The 22749-nt window shown below is 47.3% G+C and overlaps 1 protein-coding gene across 1 annotated transcript in view; it reads right to left on the bottom strand.

Moving 5' to 3' along the window:
* CACNA2D4 (calcium voltage-gated channel auxiliary subunit alpha2delta 4) overlaps positions 1-22749 on the bottom strand; it is a 120203-nt gene that overhangs the window by 47848 nt on the left and 49606 nt on the right. The window contains exons 24-27 of the mRNA XM_030959925.1: positions 22235-22330; positions 20060-20168; positions 18955-18970; positions 16068-16151 (exon numbers count right to left, since the gene is read on the bottom strand). Coding sequence (XP_030815785.1) covers positions 16068-16151; positions 18955-18970; positions 20060-20168; positions 22235-22330 — 305 coding nt within the window. The remainder of the gene's footprint in view (positions 1-16067; positions 16152-18954; positions 18971-20059; positions 20169-22234; positions 22331-22749) is intronic.

Below are 22749 nucleotides of genomic sequence, written 5' to 3'. Positions count from 1 at the left end.
GGAAGATGACACCGGAGGTCGTGCATCCACTGTGCCTGTGGATGGTGTGATCCCTGCCATCAGGAAACAAGCTGGCAGCCAGCCCAGCCTTGCAGGGTGTTTCACTAGCAACCTGTGTTCAGAGCCCTGCGTGCTCTGCAGGTGCACCTTGCCAGGGCACGTCACCTCTTCCACCTGCTCCATCTGAATCCCAGTGCTGTCGGACATCTCACAGCCCTCCTGCTCGCTGTGGCTGGATCCCTGTGGAAGCAATGCACACTGGTTCCTCACTCCTCCTGGTCCCAGGGAGGCGGCTGTACTGACCCGTGGGCACACAACATCATTAATCAAAGCCTGGAGTGGCAAAATCCCTCCTGGTCTACCCAGGGTCACCAGAGCCAAGGAGACAGGGTGCTCTGGACTGTTTTAGCATGGGGCAGAGGAGGATGTTCTTCAGGAAAGCAGAAGACTGGGCTGCCACGGAGGAAGAACTGGGAGAAGCAGTAAGCCCGCCCACCAGTGCGAGCACACACTTTCCTCTTGCTTCCAGCACACTGTGGGGAAGAGGAAGCAAAGGAGGGGGGCTGGTGAAATGTGAGGAGGAAGGACTCTTCCCCCATGCACTGTACAGCCACTCCAACCATCCCATCTGCTCCAAGTGTAGCCCGCTCTGAAGGGCAGAACTGGTGCACTGCAGACTCCATATGCGTGTTATTGCTGTTCCACATTCCCAGCAAGCCAGGAGCAGACTCTGCCTGCTGGATCCAAACCTCTCCCCAAGCTCCCTCTCAGGGGAACCTCTCCCTTCACCATACTGGACTCCGCAATCATACTTGAAATGGGACTTGAGTCAGAGTGGTATATTTATAGATCTATATTTTACTTGCATCAAATAATGGTGACATATTGCACAAAACAAATGGGATCTATATGTGTGTGTGTGTGTGTGTGTGTGTGTGTGTGAGATAAGAGAGAGACTGTTTTTAAGGGAATAGACTAGAGGTGAAATGAATGGGAAGAAGGCGGGGACAATGCAGGGGTTGAGGGTGTGAAATCCTCCTTTCCCTGTACCTTCCCTGTGACTTCCTCCTGCCCTGACCAATTTTTCTTTGTTGCTAATAATATTTTCTATATCCTGTGTTGTGGGGCTGGTGATGACCTTGCCCATCCTTTCCTTTTTTTGTTTTAATTTATACAGCAGAAAGTCTGGATTTATCTCAACCCTAGACAAGGGACTGCTATGTTTAGCAACCCACCCAGGAAAAGAGAAGACAGGAAAGGGGAGAACTGAGTGTTGCTGGGAAACACGAAGGCTGGCTATGAGGAGTCCCTCTGGAAAGCAAATACTCTGTTTGGCAGGATGAGGACCTGTCCTTTTGCACACCGAGCAGAGTAAAGGGGCTCACTGGGAAGTGCCCTCTTCAAGGCACTGTTTGCAAACAGGCTCTTTCTCTGTTCCCCAGCACACCTGGAAATCAGGCTGCCCTGGTGTGACTGAGCTGCTGCACTGCCCACAGGCACTGCAGGGAGCACAGCAACCACAGCAGGCAGAAACAAAGCTCTGTGGGATGCTGGATACAGAATGAGACCCAGTGCTCCTTGTGTGCCCAGCCAAGGGGTTCCTTTGGTGTGGGGACAGCAGCTCCTGTTCCTGCAGGAGTGGCTGGGCATGGGGGGAATCCCCCTGGATGCACCCTCTGCTGCAGGCAGCTGCTCCAGTGACACATGCAGGTGCCTCAGGAAAGGGTCTTCTGGGGCTGCCAGGTCCAACACATGCCAGGGTGATGTTGGGCTGGCAGGGCCACCAGGAACAGCCCCTCCTGCTCCCCCCACTCCCCTTCCCCACACATCCACCTGTGGGACAGGTAGGCACATCCCTTGCAGGGAACAGATGCCACTTGTAATTCCTTTTTCTTTTTTGTTACTGTTTGAGGGAGAGCGACAAGATTTTCTAAAATGATTGAATGGAGGTTTCTTTGGCATGAGACAGAAAATTTTTAAAGGTATATTATATTTCTGGCTTGTTGTTACAGAATAATAATAAAGAATGTATTTTCCTATGCTCCTTCTTGTTTAAATGAGATCACTGATAATACCATTCACTCTTTCCCTATCCCCTGCAGAAGCAAACACCACAGGGACACGGCCAGCCAAAGGAGGAAGCCCCTCAATTCCCACAGATATATTCTTGTCTGTACACACTTTTTGGAGTGAACATGCACAGACACACAGTACATCAGTGTAAGTCAGGGTGAGGCTCTAGAGCTAAACACACAGTAGGTGAAGGTGAGACCCTAGATCTAGAAACACACACACAGAATGCTCCAGGGACACAGCCAGACAAGGGTGATTGTATAACAAGGATAAGATACTGTGGCAATCAGCTCATTACATAAAAGTAGAAAGGGCCAAATTAATCCCTAGTGTAAGAATGCAGGAGCCAATGGAGTTATATTCAGGTCAAATTTGATTCCAAAAGCTTTTTTTTTTTTTTTTAATTAGAACATAATGTAACAAATAGGGAGCTATGGGTTCCTACATCTCCAGCTTCCTGACCCTCTTGAGCAAGGTTATTTGGAAATGGATGGAAATTGCTATCTAATCCTATTGCACCCCCAAGTACACAAGCTTCACTACCCCTAGAGCTAAAAGAGTCTCTCCACCAGCTGTTCCCTGGCTAGGTCTATCACACACAGCTAAGAAGTTTAAATTCCCCACTTGGCCACTTTCAGTGCTAAGCATACACAACTCATCACATTCCCTTGCTTTAAGAACAAGCTCTTCCTGACGCATGTGGAACCACGCAGGATGTTAAACCCCACCACGAGCAAACCCTTGTGCCACCCTGCTCTCACTGCTGTACTCTGTCACCCTGCTGGGCTCAGGCTGATCTTCAGAGAGAAACTGGGAGCAGAACCCAGCTACTCTTAATCTGCTCACAGCTGAGGCATCTGTTCTGCTAAAAAGGTATGTGCTGCAGGAGAATCACCATTATTGTTTAATAGCACGGTGTCTATGACACACAGTTTAATCTCATTTTGCCAGCTAGGTAGAGGAGTGCACACAGATACTACTCAGCAGTTCATATAATACCAGAAACACAGAGCAGAAAGAAAGCAAAGCCAACACACTCATCTGATGACTCTAGGCTTTTTCAGTTCATGAACTGTCTGGGGGCAGGCTGTGATTTTCTGCAATTATTTATTATAATTTGATTACTATTTGATATTGGCCAATGTATCCATCCGCCTTACACACCTACTCATGCACACATATGACACCCTATGTAATAACCATGTGGTTCTGTACATACAACAGATAAAATATATAAAATAGGATTCCTCCTCAGTATTTTGTCCATTAGCAGCCCACTGTGCTGGCTTGAAGAGCATTTGCTAGCACTGATTGGAAGCACAGGTTGGAGGGTCAGCTTCTATCCTCCAACAAGATAAATGCAAGCCCTAGCATGGGATTTCTGAGGGCCAAAAAGACTTCCCTCCAAGAATAATGGGCAATACAACAAGCATTCACCAATGAACACAGTTGAAGAATTAAATTAAACATTTCCTGCATCATTCTGGGGTGCCCTTTACATCTGTTGCAGCCCTGGAAATCTGGGGATAAGGCAGCATCCTCCCAGCTCCTCTCCCTTTAGAGAAAGAGCAAAAAGCAGCCAACAAGGGCCAGATCTGTCTTTCCCACGTTCTGCTCTGCTGCAGCCAGGCAGAGGCCATGTGCAGGGCACCTGGAGACAAAGAGAAAGCAAAGCATGATGCTAATAATAACTCTGCCTTGCATGGAGCTTCTGGGCCAGGACAGCAACGTGCTGCTCAATGCTTGGGGCTCCAGGCAGAGATTTGCCTCTTCACATTTGCTTTTTCTGAATCCTAACTTGGGAATAAACTTGTTTGTTAGCACAGCTGCAGAAAATCAACTCGGAAAGGGCACTGCAGGAGTGAGAAATGCAGGTATTTCATTTGAGGGAATACACACAGACCATAGCCTGAGATATTCAACCAGCTCCATGCAAAGCTCAAGGGAAATATGCACAGTAACAACAATGCTTTGCATTTCTATAGTGCTTGCCTTTGGCAGCTCTCTGGGAGCTTGCAAACATTAATGAATTCACAGAGGCAGAGATTCAGAGAATATAAAGGCCAGAAGGGACTTTAGATCATCCAGTCTGACCTTCTGCGTATCGCACGCTACTTGGAAATTGTGTGCAAAAGAACCACAAGCATTATTTGGGGGTGGCAGAAAATGCCTTTCTGTGAAAGGCTGAAAGAGCTCAATCTGTTTAGCTTATGAAACAGAAATTAGAGAAACTATCCTGTAGAAAGACCAACAGTAAGTGTTTACATGCAGCTAAGTTGAATATTCCATAAAGTCATCTACCTTTGATTTGAAGAACACTCAAGAAAGGGAAAAATATTGTTTCCCTTGGTATCTTCTGACAATACCTATTTGTGTTCATTGTTAGCATTTATGCTTACTGACTAATTTGAATCTGTTTGGTTTTTCTGTCACAGGTTTTTGTTATTCTCTCCCCTAGATTAAAAAAAATAAACCTTCAGTAACCAGCAGCTCTCTCTGTGGAGGCACTTTAAATCAAATAATCTCTCAGTCTTCTTTTAGGTACAATAGGCAGATTGAGTTCATTAAGTCTTTCACTGAAAGCATTTTCTCACCTCTGGAACAACACTGGAGCCTACTGTCACACTGCTTCCAGCTTTTTCTCCTCCTTTTAGAAGTATTATCCTCATCCACCAGTATCTGTGCTCTATATTGTAGACACTACGTGACTTTTGCCACTTAACTCCTTCCCACCAAAAAGTGGCTCACTAGGCTGTGTGAACATTGTTCCTGCTTTAAAGATGGAGGCAAATGTAAATGTTAGGACAAAACCCTAACAAGTAATTTTGAGGGAGGAAGATTATGGGTAAGTGGTTCTGATCCAACCTTTATATTAGTATAAATTCAGTGCATTTTAAACATGAGCCTCCAGATTTATACAATTCTTGGTAAGAGAAAATCTAGCCCTTTATTTAAAAGGATTATCCCCTTCCAGCATTTTCCACTTTTTCATCCACTCACAGCCTGATATGGTTGTTTTTCTCATATCTCTCACTGGACATAAATGTCCTGGACTCCCCAGTTATTTTTTCTCTCTCCCCCTTACTTTTCTCTTCTTGTGACTGATCATCCCCTTTTCAATGAGTGCCTCTGACCAGCTGCTTCTCAGATTCTCCCTGCTCTGGTCTACTCAAATGTCACAAAACACACCAGCCCCCACATCCCCATCTGCTTTTTAAAGGTTTGTTATCATAAGCAGAGGTTTTTCTACTCACTGTTCTTTACTCTGCAAAACCCAAAGCAATCAAGAGAAACCACCACAATGTCAAAGGCTGAGAGAGGGGTTTAGGTCAGTCCTAGCTTCTGGCCTCCCAGGTGCTGTGCTGGGGCTTTCAGCTGCATTAAGAAGTTTATTTTTATTCAGTCATGACTGAAATCATGGAGTGTGGGAACTACAGGGTAAGAATGCCCAGCCTTGTGCCCAAGGGGAATGCTGCAGTGAATGGGAAGTTCCCTGAGGGTTTGTTCACCTTGCTTGTGGCTGGTTTTTGTTCTGTGACATGGTGAGATCAGGGACTTCAGCTGTTCCCTGGTCAAGGGACTACAGGCTAACAGAGTCTCAGCTCTTTCTATTCAAGGCACCATCACTTTCTTACACACTTTTCAAGCTCCAGATTAAATCCATTGTTTTCATACCTCAGATTCTGGCTAAAGCTGCATTACCCTAACAGACAGAAACCCACTTCTAGTTTTGCACCCTATTTTGCTAGCCTGTCTGCACTAGATTATCTCTATACAACCATGTGCTTTAGTTTAAATGTGTCCTCCCAGGTGCATTCATTACAGCAATCCTGTCTGCTTTGTCCTTGGTTGCATGTGGTTAAACAAGCTGGGTGCTCCAGGTTGCAATGCCAGACTTCCCTTTCCTCTCATCATCAGCCCATCCTGTCTGCTCCTGTCTCAGCCCGTATTCCTTTTACCAAAACTGTAACACAGACTACAGGAAAGGTCTCACAGGGCTTTGGGTGGGAGCATCGATGTATTTTCCCACTGGGAACACCTCCCTAAGCACTGGAACAGCATTTGCTTTGTCCCCAACTGCACTGCACTGTGATTCACCATCATGCCAACATCACCTAATACAGAAGATCCCAACACTTTTTCCCTGAGCTTTCTCAGGATATGTTTACCACTAAGGCTATCCAGCTGCCTTTCAGCATGGTTCTCAGGACAGGTCTTGGCAGATAACAATGGTTCCACAAATTTAATGTGGGCATCAGGGAGCAATGCAGCTTATATTGATGATCCACACTGAGGATCTTCACTGAGATTTGGCAAAACTGGCTCAACAGTTCCCAGAAGACAAGGACTGCCTCCAGTCCTGCTTGCTGTGCTCCCTGCCAGATCTCTGAGAGTTCCCAGCTTACAGAAGATTTCTATTATTAGCTGTCAAGCGTATGACCTTGTCTGTCGTACTACTGAAATTCATTCTGTTTCTGGTACTCCTGCCAAGGTCAAATGAGGCTTCCTCTACATATCCTGGTCCTTCCATGTACTAGCAATGCCTTCTAGTGTCGAATCACCAGGATACTCCTTCCCTCTCCCCAGCTGTCTGAGTCAGGGTCTCAGGGTAATAGCAGCAAAGGCCAATCCCATGGGTGACCATGGGGAGTGTAACAAGGAACACTTTGCTAGACTTTGATAGGTGATCTTGCTGCTGTCTTCTCAGATTGATTTCTCCCTCCCTGTTACTTACAACTCCTCCTCCCTTGATCTTTTCCAGTCTAACTAATTGTTTCTTATGTGGCATGTATCAATGCTTTACTGAAATACAGAGATGAGACCTTTGAAATTTCTTTTGCCTTCCAGGAAAACAATAATTTGAAACAAGGATGTTGGCTTGGCCTGGTGTTATCCAGAACTGATAAACTCATATTGCTTGATTCCCTTTCCCCGTGCTTGGTAATAATTATACTTTCCTTGAAGATCTCCTCTAAAGTGCTACACATTGCAGAGGTCACACTTAAAAGTCTAAGCCTGATAAATTTATTTCTCATCCTTCTTTAATCTTAACGGCTCAATTTTCACTTTTGCAGACTGCATGGAGTCACCACTGTGTGCAGAGCTGAAAAAAGCCCTTTGCTGTGTGTGTTTCCACATGCCAGCTCTCCCAGGGCCAGAAAGCACCCAGGCCCAGCACTGTGAGTGCACTAATCAGCTTGAGCTGCTTATTCACAGCACTCAGCTTGTTTCTTTCCCCAAGGATGATATTTCTGTCCTTATCAATAACTTGGGCACTGAGTCTTCTTTGGTTTTTGCTCAGACTATAGACTCCTTGATCCCAACTTCACTCTTATTGACCAGATGTGACCCTACTTTCTTTTTTTTTTTAATTCCCCAAATAGCTGAAGAATATTAAGCCATTTGTTTTAACCTTCTTTGCAAGGTCTAGCTCAGCTTGATGTGTAAGCAATCCTCACTTTATCCCTACAATTCTGACCTCCAAGGGAGGACAGGGCAGGGCAGGGCTAGGCAAGGCAGCCTTCTTTGCTGTCTGCCTTTTTTTCATTCCACAGAATCTCTCTGCAGAGGCAGCTTAAGCAGCTGCTTGCTGTCACAGACAGATGGAGAGCAAGAGAATCAGGATCCTCACAGAAATGGGGGCTTCACACTGTCCCCAAAAGCTGAACTGCTCCCCCCCCACACTCCAGACTTTGCTCTGCTGCCGGTGAAAGCAGTGCCATGAGTCAACAGCAGAACACCCTCCACACATTGGGCAGCAGAGTGTAGAGGTGCCATATAACCAGAATTATCTGTGATCCTGGGAGAGGGGTTTCTGTGTCCCAGCGAGAGAAAGGAAGAAAAGCAAAAGGTCTTTTGAAGGGAAAGGGATGGCAGTCAGAGTCCCATTACAAAGCCTTATGATAGGGAGATTTGTGCCTTAGGTGATAGGTAGGGCAGGAGAAAAAGAATTCAGGATGAGTTTGGTGGCTATCTTAGGAGGAGGCTGGAGCTGTACTCAGATCTGCTAAGTTTCCATGATTCTCACCCTGCAAAACTTGTCTGCTTCTGCCTTGGCTGAATTTAAGCTAAACCATCATACAAGACATTTCCTATAACCTTCTCTGCTGTGACATTTACCTTCTTCATCCTCATATCTACAGACTGCTCCTTTTTGGCATCTTCTCAGATGGCTTTGCTCCTTGCTGAACTGTAGGTGCTGGCAGAGCTCAGGACATCAGATATACCTGTGCTGAGGCTACAGACAACAGCAATTTGTGCACTTTGCATAAAAGACATGGGGCACTAGGGGGACAGGTGTGAGCAGGGTAATGAACTGGCCTTGCATTGACACAGATTTAGGTGGTGTCAAGGGTGCAGTGCCACTTGCTTGTCATCCTGTGGATCTTCACACAGCTTCAAATGAAGGTCCTGCACCATTTATTACCCTCACTTTGTCAGTCCCCCAAATACTCAGTGCTTATTCACAGCCCCTGCACACTGGATAAAACTCCATGGCCACAGGGATCAACCCTGCACCTACCTGGAAAACACCACAGGCAGGAGGAAGCGCAAATTGCTCAGTGGTTCTGAGTGTCTGTGCACATCTCCAGCGAGATGGGAGCCAGGGATCTCACAGCACGCTGCAGAGCAGCTCTTTAGGTATGCAGATACACACATGCATGCACAAACCACCTCACACATCCTTTATCTACACGTGCAATGCACTCCCACGAGCACCCCTGGGTGGGGATACAGGGCCCTGCTGATGCTGGGCAGGCAGGAGTTAATGGAAGAGAGGCTGGGAAGGAAATTAAAAGCAAAAAAAAAGTTGAAAGCCCAGCACATGATTCTTCTCCTATCACATCTGTGAATCCTGGAGCGCAAGAGTAATTGTCTGCAATGAGTCAGACCAAAAGGCACAAGGTAATGGTTGCTATGGCAACCTGTGCACTGCTCTAATTCGGCTCGGAATTAAAATTATATCAAATAATTTGCAAGCAAAGGCAACATGGCAAAGGCGCTGGGTGCCAATCTAAAAAATCCAGCAATATGCAAGTCTCTCCTGAGTCACTGTCAAGGGCTCTTTTCACTCCAAGAGTGACAGCCATGGCAATCAGTGGAGCTGTAGAGGCAGCAGTGATGGATAACCTTAGGCAAGAAGATTTCTGCTACACACGGGCAAGAATGGGGTCCTGGGCTGGAGCTCCAGCCTGGAACAGGCTCTGGGGCTGAGGATATCCTGGGACAGATGTCTCACCAGACCCTAAATGGGAAAACTCATTGCTCACAATTTTTTGTTGGGGTCCCACTGAGAAAATTCCCTGAAAGGCTGGTGAGGGCAGGCCCTGGGCACAGGAACCTACCCTCAGGGTCTGTGCTGGGTGAAGCACTGCCTGCATGGGCTGAGGAAGGCAGGGCTCACACCCTTAGAGCTTTTTCCCTGGTAAGTGATGCAGTATAAAAAGTCAGGCACTCAGCAGAGACTACAAAGAAATATTTACTCTACAGAATTTGCTATTGTCTTCAGTTTTTCCCCAGAAAAGGACTCCTCCCAAGGCAACAGACAATGTTTGCACACACAGGGGGGAGGCATGGTCCCCATGCTGAAGATCTTACAGCCTATGCAGACAGCACAAACACCATGGAAGAAAAGGAAATTGCTAAAGTCTAGCCAGGGTAAGCAGAATGCTATGAAAGATGCCTCATATTACTATTTTCAGTATTCTTTTGAGGTCAAAATAGACTTATTTGTCCCTCTTGTCCCCAGTTACTGTCTGTGCATGGAGACATCTAGCTGGAGTTCTGCAGGCAGATGTTGCTCTCTCTCCTGTTCACTGAGCTGGCTGGAGGATAATCAGCTCTGAAAAGGGAACCATGTGGCTCCAGCACTGATGCCAAACCTTGATGAAAGGCAAAGTTTGTAAGACCAGAGCCAGCACAAAATAACGCAACCACCTCACTTGTGTCTGGCTCATGGAACAGCTTGTGTGTGCCCCAGAAACACCCCAAAAAGCAGCCTGGGTGCTTACAGGTGCTCCCCAAGGCTCAGTGGGTAAGCAGAATGCAATGGGTGGCAGGCAGGCAGGCAGATGGGGGGATGAAGAGTGCAAGAGATGATGGTTTTGGCACACTAACACGTCACAGGGACACTGACATTGGATTAGTGTCTCAACCCTTAGGCCAGTCAAGAGTGTACCCACTGATAACAGCCTCCAGACAGATGTCCTGAGAGGTGGAGAGGGCACAGCTGCTGGTAGCACTAAAATCAGCAGTATTTCTGCCCTAGGAGTGTCCCTAACACTTTTCATGACTCACTTCCAGGGCATGGCTCTGATTTTGTCGGATCAAATGGATGCGTGAGAAACTGCTCGGGCTTTGGGGATTGCCAGAAGGGGCTGGCGTCAGGCAGAGACCAGACACAGCAGGTGATGGGCTAAAAATGAGTTGTCTTCCTTCTTTTTATCCATCATAAATGCATGCCAGGGGGACCATGATTTCCATAAAGGCACCTGGTGATGCCTCAGGGACTCACAGAAGTCTCTGCACTAAGTTTGGCACAACCTTTGGCATGAAAAGAGGGACAGCATTCCTTCTGAATACTGCAGTACACATTCAAGAGATCAGCTATGCTCATATTTCATATGGGTATCTTAATGCTGCTTTCTGAACCAGCCCAGTGAAATAATTTTAATTCTCCAGTTTATATGCAGCTCTTTCCATGGAAAAGGTGCTTACGCTATTAGAGCTTATTTCCATGTATTTTAACAGCTTCTACTGATGCTACTGTCACTTTCCAGAAAGAAGGTTGAAATGTTTTATCCATCCAAACAACAAAAGTGTAGGAATATGGAACTGTGTGCAGATTAGCTTGAAAAGATGCCACAGCAACAGTCCTGCTGAAAAAGCCACCTGCACCTCCTGTTCCTGCTTGCTGGTAGCAGACAGCAGGTAGCCAAAATTGGAGACTAAGCTGGCCAGGAATTGCTCTTCAAATTAAGAGCTTCCATCAGACTGACAGAGGCTGGATTTTTAAGCAGAGGTAAAATGGCAAAATTACTCCCCATTACCTACTTTTCAGACTGATAGGTTTCAAGTTCTTTTGAAAAAAAAAAAAAAACAACTTTTTTTAAAATCTGCTCTTGCTGCAAGTACAGAGCTTTTCTGAAAATACTGGTCTTGATAACTCAGTGTCCCAAAATTCTGTCTTTAAAACACAGACAACATTTCTCTTCTCTGCCCCTTGGCTTGAGCTTACCTAGAGCTCTCCCCAAATACATCTGCATAAATTGCTGGTGTCATGGGATAATGATTTCACTGTGGTCCAATAACTGCTGGTAAGAGCAGCTACTTCTAATATCAACAGACAAGTGCTGTGTAAAATAAACCCGCATCTCCCAAGTGTCCATTTGGATTATTTTTCTTGGGCACCATGTGCATGCCCCATTGTCTGTTTGCCGTCCCTGCCAAGTGACAGCCACGCACCTGACCCTACCTGTCCCTGCTGGGACTGGCAGCCAACTGACAGCCCCAGAAGCTGAACAGCCAGAAGGTCAGGCAATGAAAGAGACGTCATCCACAGCCCAAAGTGACAGCTGAACTCCCGCACAGATTCCAGCAGTTTCACTCAGGCTTTAAATCACAAAAAGCTTCTGTCAGGAACTCCATGTGATTTCTGCCTTGCAGCCTGAGGACCAGGAAGCCCCAGGCTACTGACTCAGGGGAGGGAGCAGATGACAGTGCTATCTGGGGCAGGACATGGCTTGGGGAGAATGCCATCCCCATTCCTTATTTCTCATTTCCAACGGAGTTAGTGTGCGTGAAAGTTACTGGACTGTCATCCCAGGAGAACAGCTGCTTTCTAATTAATTATAATTAATCATCCAGGCATTACTTAATGTTTGCATAGTGCTTTGAAGTGCCAAAGCACAATATAGCAGGTAGATAATATTCATTCCAAGAAACAGGTATGGTCAAGCCAGGGTTGCCTGTGTGGCTTCCCACCAAAGAGACCACACCAACTCAGCTCACACAAGTGTACCCTGCCTTAGCTCCTCCAAGAAATCTGTGTGTACCCTGAACCCCTTGTGCACCCCTCCCAGGCCCATGGGGGAAGGAGAGGATGGATGAAAAGGGGTGAGGATAGGGCAGGGCAAAGGACACTTCCTTTCCCTCCTCAATTTGGCCATGTCTCCACCTGGAGAGTGGAGTAGCCTCTCTAATGGCAAGAGGAGCAGCTTAGACTCCCCCTCAAACCCATTCTGGGATTTCCCAGTGAGTTAAGACAGACTGAAATGGGAGGAATGAGGCCTTTGTGCTTCCCCCTCCATCCCTTCTCTCGACCCTCCAGACTGCAGCTCTCTAATTCCATCTGACTGCTCCCTCACTCCCTGACAGCAGCCAGGCTTGTGTCATCTTCCTGGACATTTGATTTTCCCAGTTTGCCTTACTCTGCTCTGGCTATGGACTGCCATTCATCTGCCAGAAAAAAGGGGCCCAATGCTGCCTGTAACTGGCATTCTCCCCATGGGGCACTGGGGGGGCTCCCTCCCCATGAGCATGGCTGTAAATCCTGGAGCTTAATTTTTCACTGCATGCATAGTGAACATTTCAAAGTGCTTACAAATCCCCTCAAGCACCATCAAGTCAAACAAGTGACAGCAATGATCAGTGGCAGAATGACAGGCCAGTTCATACCATTTGTTCTTTTACAGGGGCACTTAAAAAGTCTCTGTTGTTCCCCTTTTACAGAACTGTAGCTGCATTTATTCAGAAACTACAAATCTACCCAGATATTTGGTTTTCTGGGAACCAGTGCTGGGTACCAAACTTCTGCTAGTACAACTAAATTACCATGGTATCAATCCCAGTAAGGGCTGATGTCATCAGAATAACAATAACAACAATCTGCATCCCATTCTGCTTTGATTGCCTCTTGTGTGCCTCTGCACTCCCTCCCCTTCCTTCACCCATCTCCTGTACCCAGGATGGTGCTGCAGCTCTGTCCAGCATCATTTCTGCTGCAGCCCCTCACAGTCCCCTAGAACCAGAATCTAGCCATTCAGGATAATTATATTACTGTGAGGGGAAAGGAAGTGAGATTACTTACTCTCTAAGCTGACACCCTAAAGAAAAAATAGTATTTTAATGGGTAGTGTGACCACCAGTTATTGCCCTTTTTTTAAAATGACTACTAGATGAAAGATTCAGATGATGAACCTTAGTCACTACTAGAAAAGCCAATGGTAATATTGCACTTTTTCCCTCACTGAACCCCCGCACAAACATTAACTGACACCCAAGCCAGCACATGGAACCTACCTCAGCAAACCCTTGCACTCCTGCTGAAGTCAGTGGAGGCTACAGCTGGGGACATGAAGAATTCTGGACCCTTTGGGTGATGGTGTTTGCCCTGATGCTGTCCTTTAGCCCACCCATCCCATGGATCAGAGATGGGCTGTTTTCATCAAAGCATAAGAAACCAGGAGGGAAGAACACCACCCACCATGTGTGAGAGCAGCAGAAGTTGCTTGTGGTCAGGGCACCTAATGTACCTGCTGGGGACAGGGACTGTGGTACCTTTAAGGAACAAATGAAAATTCATTTCTCTGTCTCAGCTTCCGTGGCTGCCAGCGAGAAAAGTGGTTCTGCATCATTTCCAAAAATGACAGATTTTTCACCTTATTGTTATTGTTTTAAAATATGGTTTTGTTTCCCTATCCTTTGCTGTTCCCTCCACCCTCTGCAAAGGATCCTGCCCTTTCCCAGCATGTCCACACAGACAGTAGTGAGCATAACTGAATAGGTGGAAATTTCCACAGGAGTTGTGGAAAGTGCTGCTGACAGAAGAGAAATGGCTCTGTCAGGGCCAGATCCTCCTGCCCCTTGTTCTTGCTCCAGTGCTTCCACTGAGAAGTCTCCTTCCTTGAATTTATGCTGAGAGCCAGATTGTCCTGGTTTCAGCTAGGGTAGAGTTAATTTCTTCTCAGTGGTTGTTAGAGTGCTGTGTTTTGAATTCATAATGAGAATGTTTTGGTTTTTTGCTAAGTGTTTATTCTAAGTCAAGGGCTTTTTTCCTTGTCTCATGCTCTGCCAGTGAGGAGCTGAACAAAGGAAAATGGAAGGGACCATAGCTTGGACAGGTGACCTGAACTGCCCAAAGAGACATTCTACACCACAGGACATCATGCCCACTACAGAAATGGGGGGGAGTTACCCAGAGGAGGGATCAGTCTGGGTTTGGGAAGAGAGGTCTGGCATGGGTCAGTGGGTGGTGAGCAACTGCATCTTGCATTGCTTGTTTTTCCCTTTTTATTATTATTTTTATCATCATCTTCATTTACCATTATTATTCCATCTGACTAAATTTTCAATTATTAAACTATTCTTATCTCAAACTGAAAGTTTTACTTTGATTCTCCTCCCCAATCCACAAGGGTGGAGGGATGAGAGTCTGTGTGGTGCTTAATTTCCAGCTGGGCTTGAACCACAGCACAGATGAACTGCTTGTGTGCCTCTGCCCTAACCCACAGGTCAGGAAAGGGAAGGAAAAAGATCATGAAAAATAAGCTTCTTTTTAAAAAAATGTTATTTTCTCCTCTCAAAATAATCCCTAGAAAAATGTTTCAATGCTGTACAGAGGCCCTTGGCGCTGTTTCAATGCTCTTTCATTTTCTGCTGGGTACAACAGTGTCAGCTGGTATCAGTTTTGGGAGCAGTTTCTATCATCCAAGCACCTATTAATGTGAACTTTGCTGAAACCATCTCTGCTCACAGGTGCCTCTGGGCAGACTTCATAATAATTTCCTGGCTTTGGGCAAAAGAGTGAAATGTTCTGTTTCATAACACTTCCTTCACCTTATAAGTACTTTCTCAATGCCCAGGTGATAATTAAGGAATATCACTGTCAGCTAGAACTTACTGAAATCCTGGAAACTAAGACATGCTTCATCAGATGAAATTAATTTGCTATAGTTTCACTGACTAGCAGTACTGAAGAACATTCCCTGTCTCCAACCCAGCCTAGGCAAAAGCAATGGCAGACTGTCATCTGAAGGTATCTGCTGTATGGCCTTCTCTCTACAGGGTGGCCCTGTAACAAAGTTGTTGTTTGGTGTCCATTCTGTCAGTCATTCCTTCCACCATGTAAGGCTCCATTAGCACTAACCATTCCTTCCCAAGAAGCTTTGCATCCCAGCATATAATAACTCCATTACCTGTTCCATCAGCCTCCTCCTTTAGTCACTGCTTGCAGGTCTAAAACAATTTCCATGGAGCTACATCTTCTCTTACCCCAGTACTCCTATGCTGAGTGGTTAAACTGGATATGGTGCCAGGGTTACTGATAATGGTTTGTTTTGTTAAATGGCTGCTCTGTTTTGCTTCTAAGTTGAATGCATTTCTATAAAGGCTGAAGCAGTTAGTACAGAAAATGGTAAATCTTCAAAAGCTTTGGGATTCTGTTGGAAATAATGTGCTACGTGAATTTTCCAAAAGAAGATTCAGTCTAGTGAAGGTCTGCAAAAAGGAGTTTAAAGCTCAGATCATCAATAAGTTTGGCAATCTATAGTTCTGAATTGAAGTCCTAGCAACATGCCCATTACACCAGCAGAAGTTATTTTTCATTTGCGATAACAATGGGGATGCACAAACATGAAGTTGTTCCAAAGCCAAGAGTATTTCCTGCAATGTTTTAAATCTGCACAGACTTCCCAACCTACTCCTGCTCCAGAGAAAGAGTCTCCATCCAGTTCACCGTTGGAGTCTCAATCCACAAATTCACCAGCACTGGAGATGGGAAGCTTCCATTCAAGCAGCCCATTTCCCTTTCAGAAGCCTGTCAGCCATTCAGTACCTGTTCCATTATTCTCTGTTGAGCCTAGTTCTCAATACCACAAGCTATTGTGGCTCCTGTCACTTCCCTTGAATGACAAGCTAACAGCTCTCAGCTCCCACACTCAGTGCAAGATGCAGCCATCTCATTCAAGATTAAAAGAGAAACCAGAATGTCCTACCTGCAGCAATTCCCATCTTTCCATCCACAGACACAGACACAGCCGTGCTCACTGTCACCACTTTTGGCAGGCCACCCCCCTCTGTCAAGACACAAATACAGCAGGCTTGGTTAGCTCACCCCCAGAGAGGAATAAAATGCAGCAAAAGCACCTTGCCCCCACATTTTCCCATCCAGGACAGTTTGTACATATTCCTCAACTCTGAAACATCCCAGAATTTTGAGGGCTGCATCTTTCAAGACACAAAAGCAGCCTAATGGGTTATGAGCAGATTGTATTTTTCTCTTCTTTATGGCTCATGATAAAAGTGGCATCCTCAACATAAAGGAAGTGTCCAAGGCTGGATGGAGGGGAGGATTTGAGCAACCTGATCTCAGGGAAGACATCCCTGCCCACAGCAAGGGGTGTGGAACCAAGTGACCTTTAAGGTCCCCTTCAGCCCAAAATGTTCCATGATTCTGTGATAAAATGGACAGGATTGGCCTCTGCCATTGATTTTGGGCACGTAGAGTTTCTCTTAGGCCAGAGAGCTGCTCTGCTCAATGCACCATCTAAACCCTGCAGACAGAGGAGAAGCAGGACAGGTAATTCTGACAACACCTGCACACCAAAGGCCAGGCTTATATCTAACCCTTACCCAAGCCAGGCCAGCACTACAAACTGCAGACAGCAGCTCCCAGAGCACACTCCATTTTAGAAACAAAGCCTTCTGGGACTTTGTTGCCTAAACTCTCTTATGCCCCAGGGTCTCCCAATTATCCTTGAGCTGCTGCTTTAAGCATCCTGTAGGTCCTGTGACACATCTGCCAGCCCTGTGCAGATCTCTGAGCTCCCATGGGGCATTTAAAATCACATGGCTCGCTAGGCTCAAGCACCTGAACTCCACCTCTCCTTGTCAGGGCAGTTGTTCCAGCCTGCAATTTTCCATGTGGCAGATTCCATTTCTATATATTTTTTAAAGTGATTAGATTAGCTTCAGCTGGGGCACCTCTTTGGGAACTGCCAGGGGACAGTTTGAAGGCCAGTCTGATCGATGTAGTCCGCACCTGGTTCCCTCCTTGCATGCTTTGTGCAAATCTCTTCCTTAGACAGATGGGTCAGGGATTCTTTCCTTCCCCACAACTCCAGCATTTGTTACTGCTTTCCATGTCTGCCTTCATCATTATAGGTGTGTACAGAGCACAATTCAGTGCCCACCACAGTTTACCCTACTAGGCTCTCACTATTTTGTTTTTTGATTAAAGCCAGATTAACCTGCTCAAGTGTGTCAAAAGCAGTAAAACCTTTGAGAAGCAAACACTCAGCTCACACACCTTGAGCATGATCCTGCCTTTATGGTTCTCCTGGGTTGGCTATATGATGCTTGTATCCCCAGTTGTCTGTTCTGTATATGCTGGATAACAGGTTCAGCACCTTTGAGACTGGTTCCAAGGGTGAAGGGGGGAGAGAAGAAGAATGGAGTTTGGGAGACTGCACTTGCTCCCCCACATTCCTGCTCCTGGACTGTGCTGTTGCAGCATGGACAGACAGCAGGACAGGGCTCTCCTTTGCTTTTAGTTAGTTTTTAGCTAGCTGAGGCAGAGAAGTTCCCTGGACTGTGGTTTTTCTTTTCCTTGGACCTGTTTAACCCTGCTCTGGACAGAACACCCAGCAGAGCACGGGCAGCTCCAGCTGTGGGCACCGGGCCGGGCCTGGGCCGTGGCATTTCCAGCACTGGAGGGACTGAGCAGAGACTGAGTGAGCTGAGCTACAGCCCACCAAGGGACTTCCTGAGTTTGTCATCTCTGTGGAGCAGCAAGAGGTTTTATTGTTTAATATTGTTTATTTTTTTGTGTGTGCTGTTGAATGCTTTGCCTGTTAAATTAAAATTTGCCTGTTTTTTCCACTTTTCTCCAAGGAAATATTTTTTCTGGAACCAGTTGGGGGAGGGGCCATATGAATTTTCTTTCTAGAGGAACCCCTTTAGAGGTTTTCTCCCAAATTTGCCCTAAACCAGACAATGGTGAACCTCAAATGTCTTGTTCAAGGATGGGACTAAGAAGCAAAATACACTCAGGGTCTCTAGGAAAAAAATCCCACCCAACACATGAAAAATCTGGGTTGCAAGAACAGTGCTACTTGACATGCAGAGGCTTCCCTGCTGTCCTTTTATTCCTGAGACTTCTGGACACTGGAAGGAGGTGCTGTGCATAAATGATTCTGATGACCTGCAGTCATTTCCTGCTGGTTTCCTCCCCAACAGAGAGCTGTTGGGGGTTTTCCTTCTTAGGTGATTAGAAGCCCATCTGCCACGAAAACCTCCTGTCACAGCAGGGGACTTGTGGAAAACATGAAAAGGGGACTTCAGCATCTGATTTAATAAGAAACTGGGTGGCCTATTTTGGCTAAAATGTGGGACAGCCCTGCTTCATCAGATGTCAAGGAAAGGCCTGGACTCTGCTTTATAGTAAACCACTGTCTCAGAAGCACTGGGAATTATTTCCTGGCCCTTCCCAGGCAGTCTCTATGAGCCCAGCTGCACATCCCTAAAGACTAATAATCTCCTTTACAATTTAGGGCACAAGGTCTTCAGGGCCAAGTGCTACTTCTTACAAGGTGCCTGCAGGTTTCCAGGTGAGTGGGGTTCTGGACTTGATTTAAGCTTCTGACCCATGGCCATGTGAAACAAGAAAAACAGTGCCAGCTACTTGTCTTCAGTCTTTATCCAAAACCAGCTGTGACTTCCAAGAAAGCCACAGCAAGCCACAACCCCAGTGTTGAGCCAGCAGTGACTACTGTGGCCTGGGTAATGGCTGCCCTAGGAAGTCCCATGGGATGTCACTGCCTGGTTTTCCAACCCACACTCTATTCCAAAGAGAAGATGCCATGGCTTGCAGAGGAGTGAAAGGGCCCTCCTGCCATCTCTCCCCCTCTCTCCACACTTGCTTTTTAAGTGAGATGTAAGGGTGTTGGAGAGAAAGCGGCTTTTGTAGGTTTTGAGTATTTTCTCTTTCCATTCCTTTCCCTATACATCCTGGTTCATCTCTTGCCTCCCAGGCTGGTTTCTTCTCTTTGCTACTTGCTTTCCCACCCACCAGACTCCCACCACTGTGCCACAAAAAGCTTTAACAGCTACAGTGCTGAGCTCTGTGACAGAGATGGAGAGCTGGGGGCCAGGGAGGAGCACAAAGGGGCTCTTTGCCTTGTGTGGAGGAGTCTCACATGAATATTTTGTTTTGCTTGTTTGTTTTTAGGCTGTTTTGCTCTCTTCCAGCCTTTGAGAAGGTCCTGGCTGGCCCTGCATACTCACAGGAATATACAGGAACCAACACCTTAAGGAACAGATATTGAAAAGCCACTCCTTGTTTTCCTCTAGTGTTTGAACTTTGCTGTGTGGGACACCAATGCTGTGGAAAAGCCTTCCTCTCCACCCTTTTCCTCCATCTTCCATAACAAACCCATCCTTTCCTGTCATGGAAAGTGGTGATGGAAAAAATGACATCCTCTGAACTTAGACTTCCTGACTGTTTGCTGGTCCCTCACCAGTGCCAGCTGTTACTGTCACCTAGCAGAGCTGATGTTGTTCCCTCCCAAATCTGGCCACATCTCTGTGTCTCATTCCTTCTGCAATACCTCTCCTGTTCTCATGTTTCATGTGTATTCCAGCCCCACAAGTACCTTGTGTTCCCCCAGCTCCCTCCTCTCTACACCTTTCCATCTACCCAAGCCCTGCATTTCCATTTCCATCCTTCTCCTCCTCTGTAGCTCTGCACTGCTCATTCCTGACTGTCTTCCCCACACCTTGTAGCTTCATCTTTCAGCGTCTTGGCCACGAGCTCTGTGCCCCTCACTGGTGCGAAGGTAACACCAAGAGGGCAGGTCCCAGCACTTCCCACCAGGCGGGAGGCAGCGATGGGATGGGCGCCGTGTGGGATGCAAGGTGCGAAAAGCTTTTTTTCTCTTTCCCTCTGCTCTGTGTTTAAATTGGGATTACCTGAATCATCCTCTGAGACAATGCTGTAGATGAAGCTGCCGGGGGGATGCTCGGCCGCCCTGCGGTACCACAGAGGGAAGTGGTCCATAGTGAAGATGCTTTCCTTGTCCTTCTGTGTCAGGAATTTCCTGCCGGGAGAGAACACGTTGCTCACGGAGCCCTCCTCAGGGCAACGCAGCGGGACACCTGCGGCCGGGCGCATCGCCCGCACCTCTCCACCCGGGGTTTTTCCACGGGCGAGGGCAGGCGGTGTCGCCGCTGTCCCCCCGGGGCAGGGCCGGGCTCTCCCTCGCTCCTGAGGGCGGCCGCGCCCGCCGCGCCTCCCGCGGCCGCCGCCAGGTGCCGCTGTTGGCCCGGGCCAGGCCCGCGGCGGCGGCCCCGGGCGGGAGGCGCGGCCCGGCCGCCCGCAGGCTCTGAGGGCCGGGCAGGGCCGGAGGGAAGCGGGCAGGGCCGGAGGGAAGCGGGCAGCACGGAAGGGTTACCGGGAACGGCACCCCGCGAGCAGCGCCGCAGTGCGGGGCCAGCAGGTGGGCGAGGGAAGCACAGGCGCTTGTGGCCATTAGTTACCGCAGGGGATGGGGAACAGGCGAGGAAAGGGGATTAGGCAGTCTCCTACAAAAACAAACCACGCACCCCAAACATTAGGTTATGGAACTGTGTGTAAATCCTCATGTCTCCAGGAGATGCTCACAGAAAGACCTCATAGCAACCTTCCAGTATCTGAAGGGGGGCTACTGGGAAGCTGGAGAGTGACTCTGTTAGGAACTGCAGTGATAGGGCAAGGAGAAATGGGTACAGACTGAAAGAGGGGAAATTTAGGTAAGATAGCCAGAACAGGTTGCTAAAGGAGGTTGTGGATGCCCCAGCAGTGTTCAAGGCCAGGTTGGATAATGCCTTAAGCAACTTAAGTCTATGGGAGGTGTACCTCCCATGGCAGAGTGGGTTGGGAACAGATAATCTTAAAGGTCCATTCCAATCCCTTAACAAATTCTATGATTCTGTGGTTCCCAGAGAGGCAGGAACAGAAGTGCTTGAGCAAAGAGATGCTTCTGAAGGCAAGAGGATGTGTCCTGGGAGCATGACAAAACAGGCAGTGGGTGCTCAGGCGAGACCTCATGAAAATTAGGTCATTTGTTTCCCTGGAGGTTCATACAGCTCGCCTGGCAAATCCCTTTGTTTTCAGACTCTTGTTTTGCTGTATATTTTGACATAATAATTCATCATTTACGATTCCTTCCTTTCAGGGGATTCCAGAAGCTCCTCCTGTGAGATATGTGGGGTCTGCCACTGCAGTGTGGTGACTGTGACTGTTTGAAGCACTGAACGCTGCTCCTGATGAGCAGTGGGAATCATCACATTAACCTCCTGCAGCACACAGCATTTCTCCCTTCTTGCCAGAGACTGACTACTCTGGGTTGTTCAGACTGCTTCAAACACATGAAGGGTGTCACCTTTCAGGCACAGCAGAGCTGGAGGGTGGGACTCATGTTTGGGGAACTTGGGGACAGTGAAACAGCTGCTGAGAAGCTAATGACCACCACTCACATGGTCCCTTTCTGTTCCATCTGCTGGTGTGCCTCTGTGACCTGTCCTTTCCTACAGCAGCACGCATATCCAAAATGCAACAGAATGCAAACTACCCTTTCCGTGTCAAAACCCTTCAGTGCACACATCCTTCTGCCTTGAGGGAGAGGACAAGGGAGTGAATGGGATGTGACAGATGTCAGTCACATCGCTTAACGCCTCACTGCAAGGCACTGGGATGCTGCTGCCATGTGGGCAGCGTGAGAGGCAGACCAGCATAAATCTGGGAGAGGAATTGAGACAAAGATCAAACACAGCCAAGCTGGAATGTTGTTGGGGCACTGGAGTGCAGAGCCTTTGCACTGCAAAATGGTCCTGGGGATATGGAGTAACTGTAGGCATTTTCTGTGTCAGCTGACTGAAGTCAGGGAATGGTTGAAAGGTTTCATTCAAATGAATGCACTTTGGGAGAGTATTTTAAGAAAAACTCAAAAGGACCAGAGGAAGACAAAGGCCCCCTACTCTGATTCTGTGAATCAGCATTAATGCCATTAAGGTGTTGCTCCTTTCCATTCTGTCTCCCCAAAAGCATTTCTAAGGCTGGTGGTGATTTCATGCTGGCCCTTCAGAGACACTGACAGAAACCCTGTAATGCAGCTTAGGGACTTACTTGTTGGAAATCTTCTCAGAGCCCACATACAGGGCACTCCTCATGAGCCCAGCCCGAGTGCCCAGAAACGCCATCTCAATGCCTGCCTCAGTATCCCTGTGGAACAGAAATACACAAGCAGAAGCAAACAGTTCTCATCAGAACAGCAATGATCCAGGGTGAGGGCCTTTCAATTTGAAGCCACATCTGGAGACCTGGTCCCAACTTCATTTGCAATATAACCCTTTACACCAGGAGAGATAGTGGCTCCTCCCTGCTCATGGCAACAGGGGACAACTGGCAGGTTTAAGACTTGTGCTCAGATTTAAACCTTTGAAATCTGCGTATTATATTCTTTTTTTAGTAGGTCATAAGGTCCTCTGCCCCTGCTAGCTCTGCTCCAGGCTCCTCTCATGAGGCTGAAGTGCAGGAAAGGAACTGCAGAAGGAGAATGGCTGGATCAGCGATGCAGAGAGTGGCCAAGGAAGCAGGATGTGACTAAAGAGGGTGTGTTGGTGTAGCTATTTAAAAGCTGT

This window comes from Camarhynchus parvulus, chromosome 1A (genome assembly GCF_901933205.1).
Source record: "Camarhynchus parvulus chromosome 1A, STF_HiC, whole genome shotgun sequence".
NCBI lineage: Eukaryota > Metazoa > Chordata > Aves > Passeriformes > Thraupidae > Camarhynchus > Camarhynchus parvulus.
This window is presented reverse-complemented; position numbering and strand designations above follow the sequence as displayed.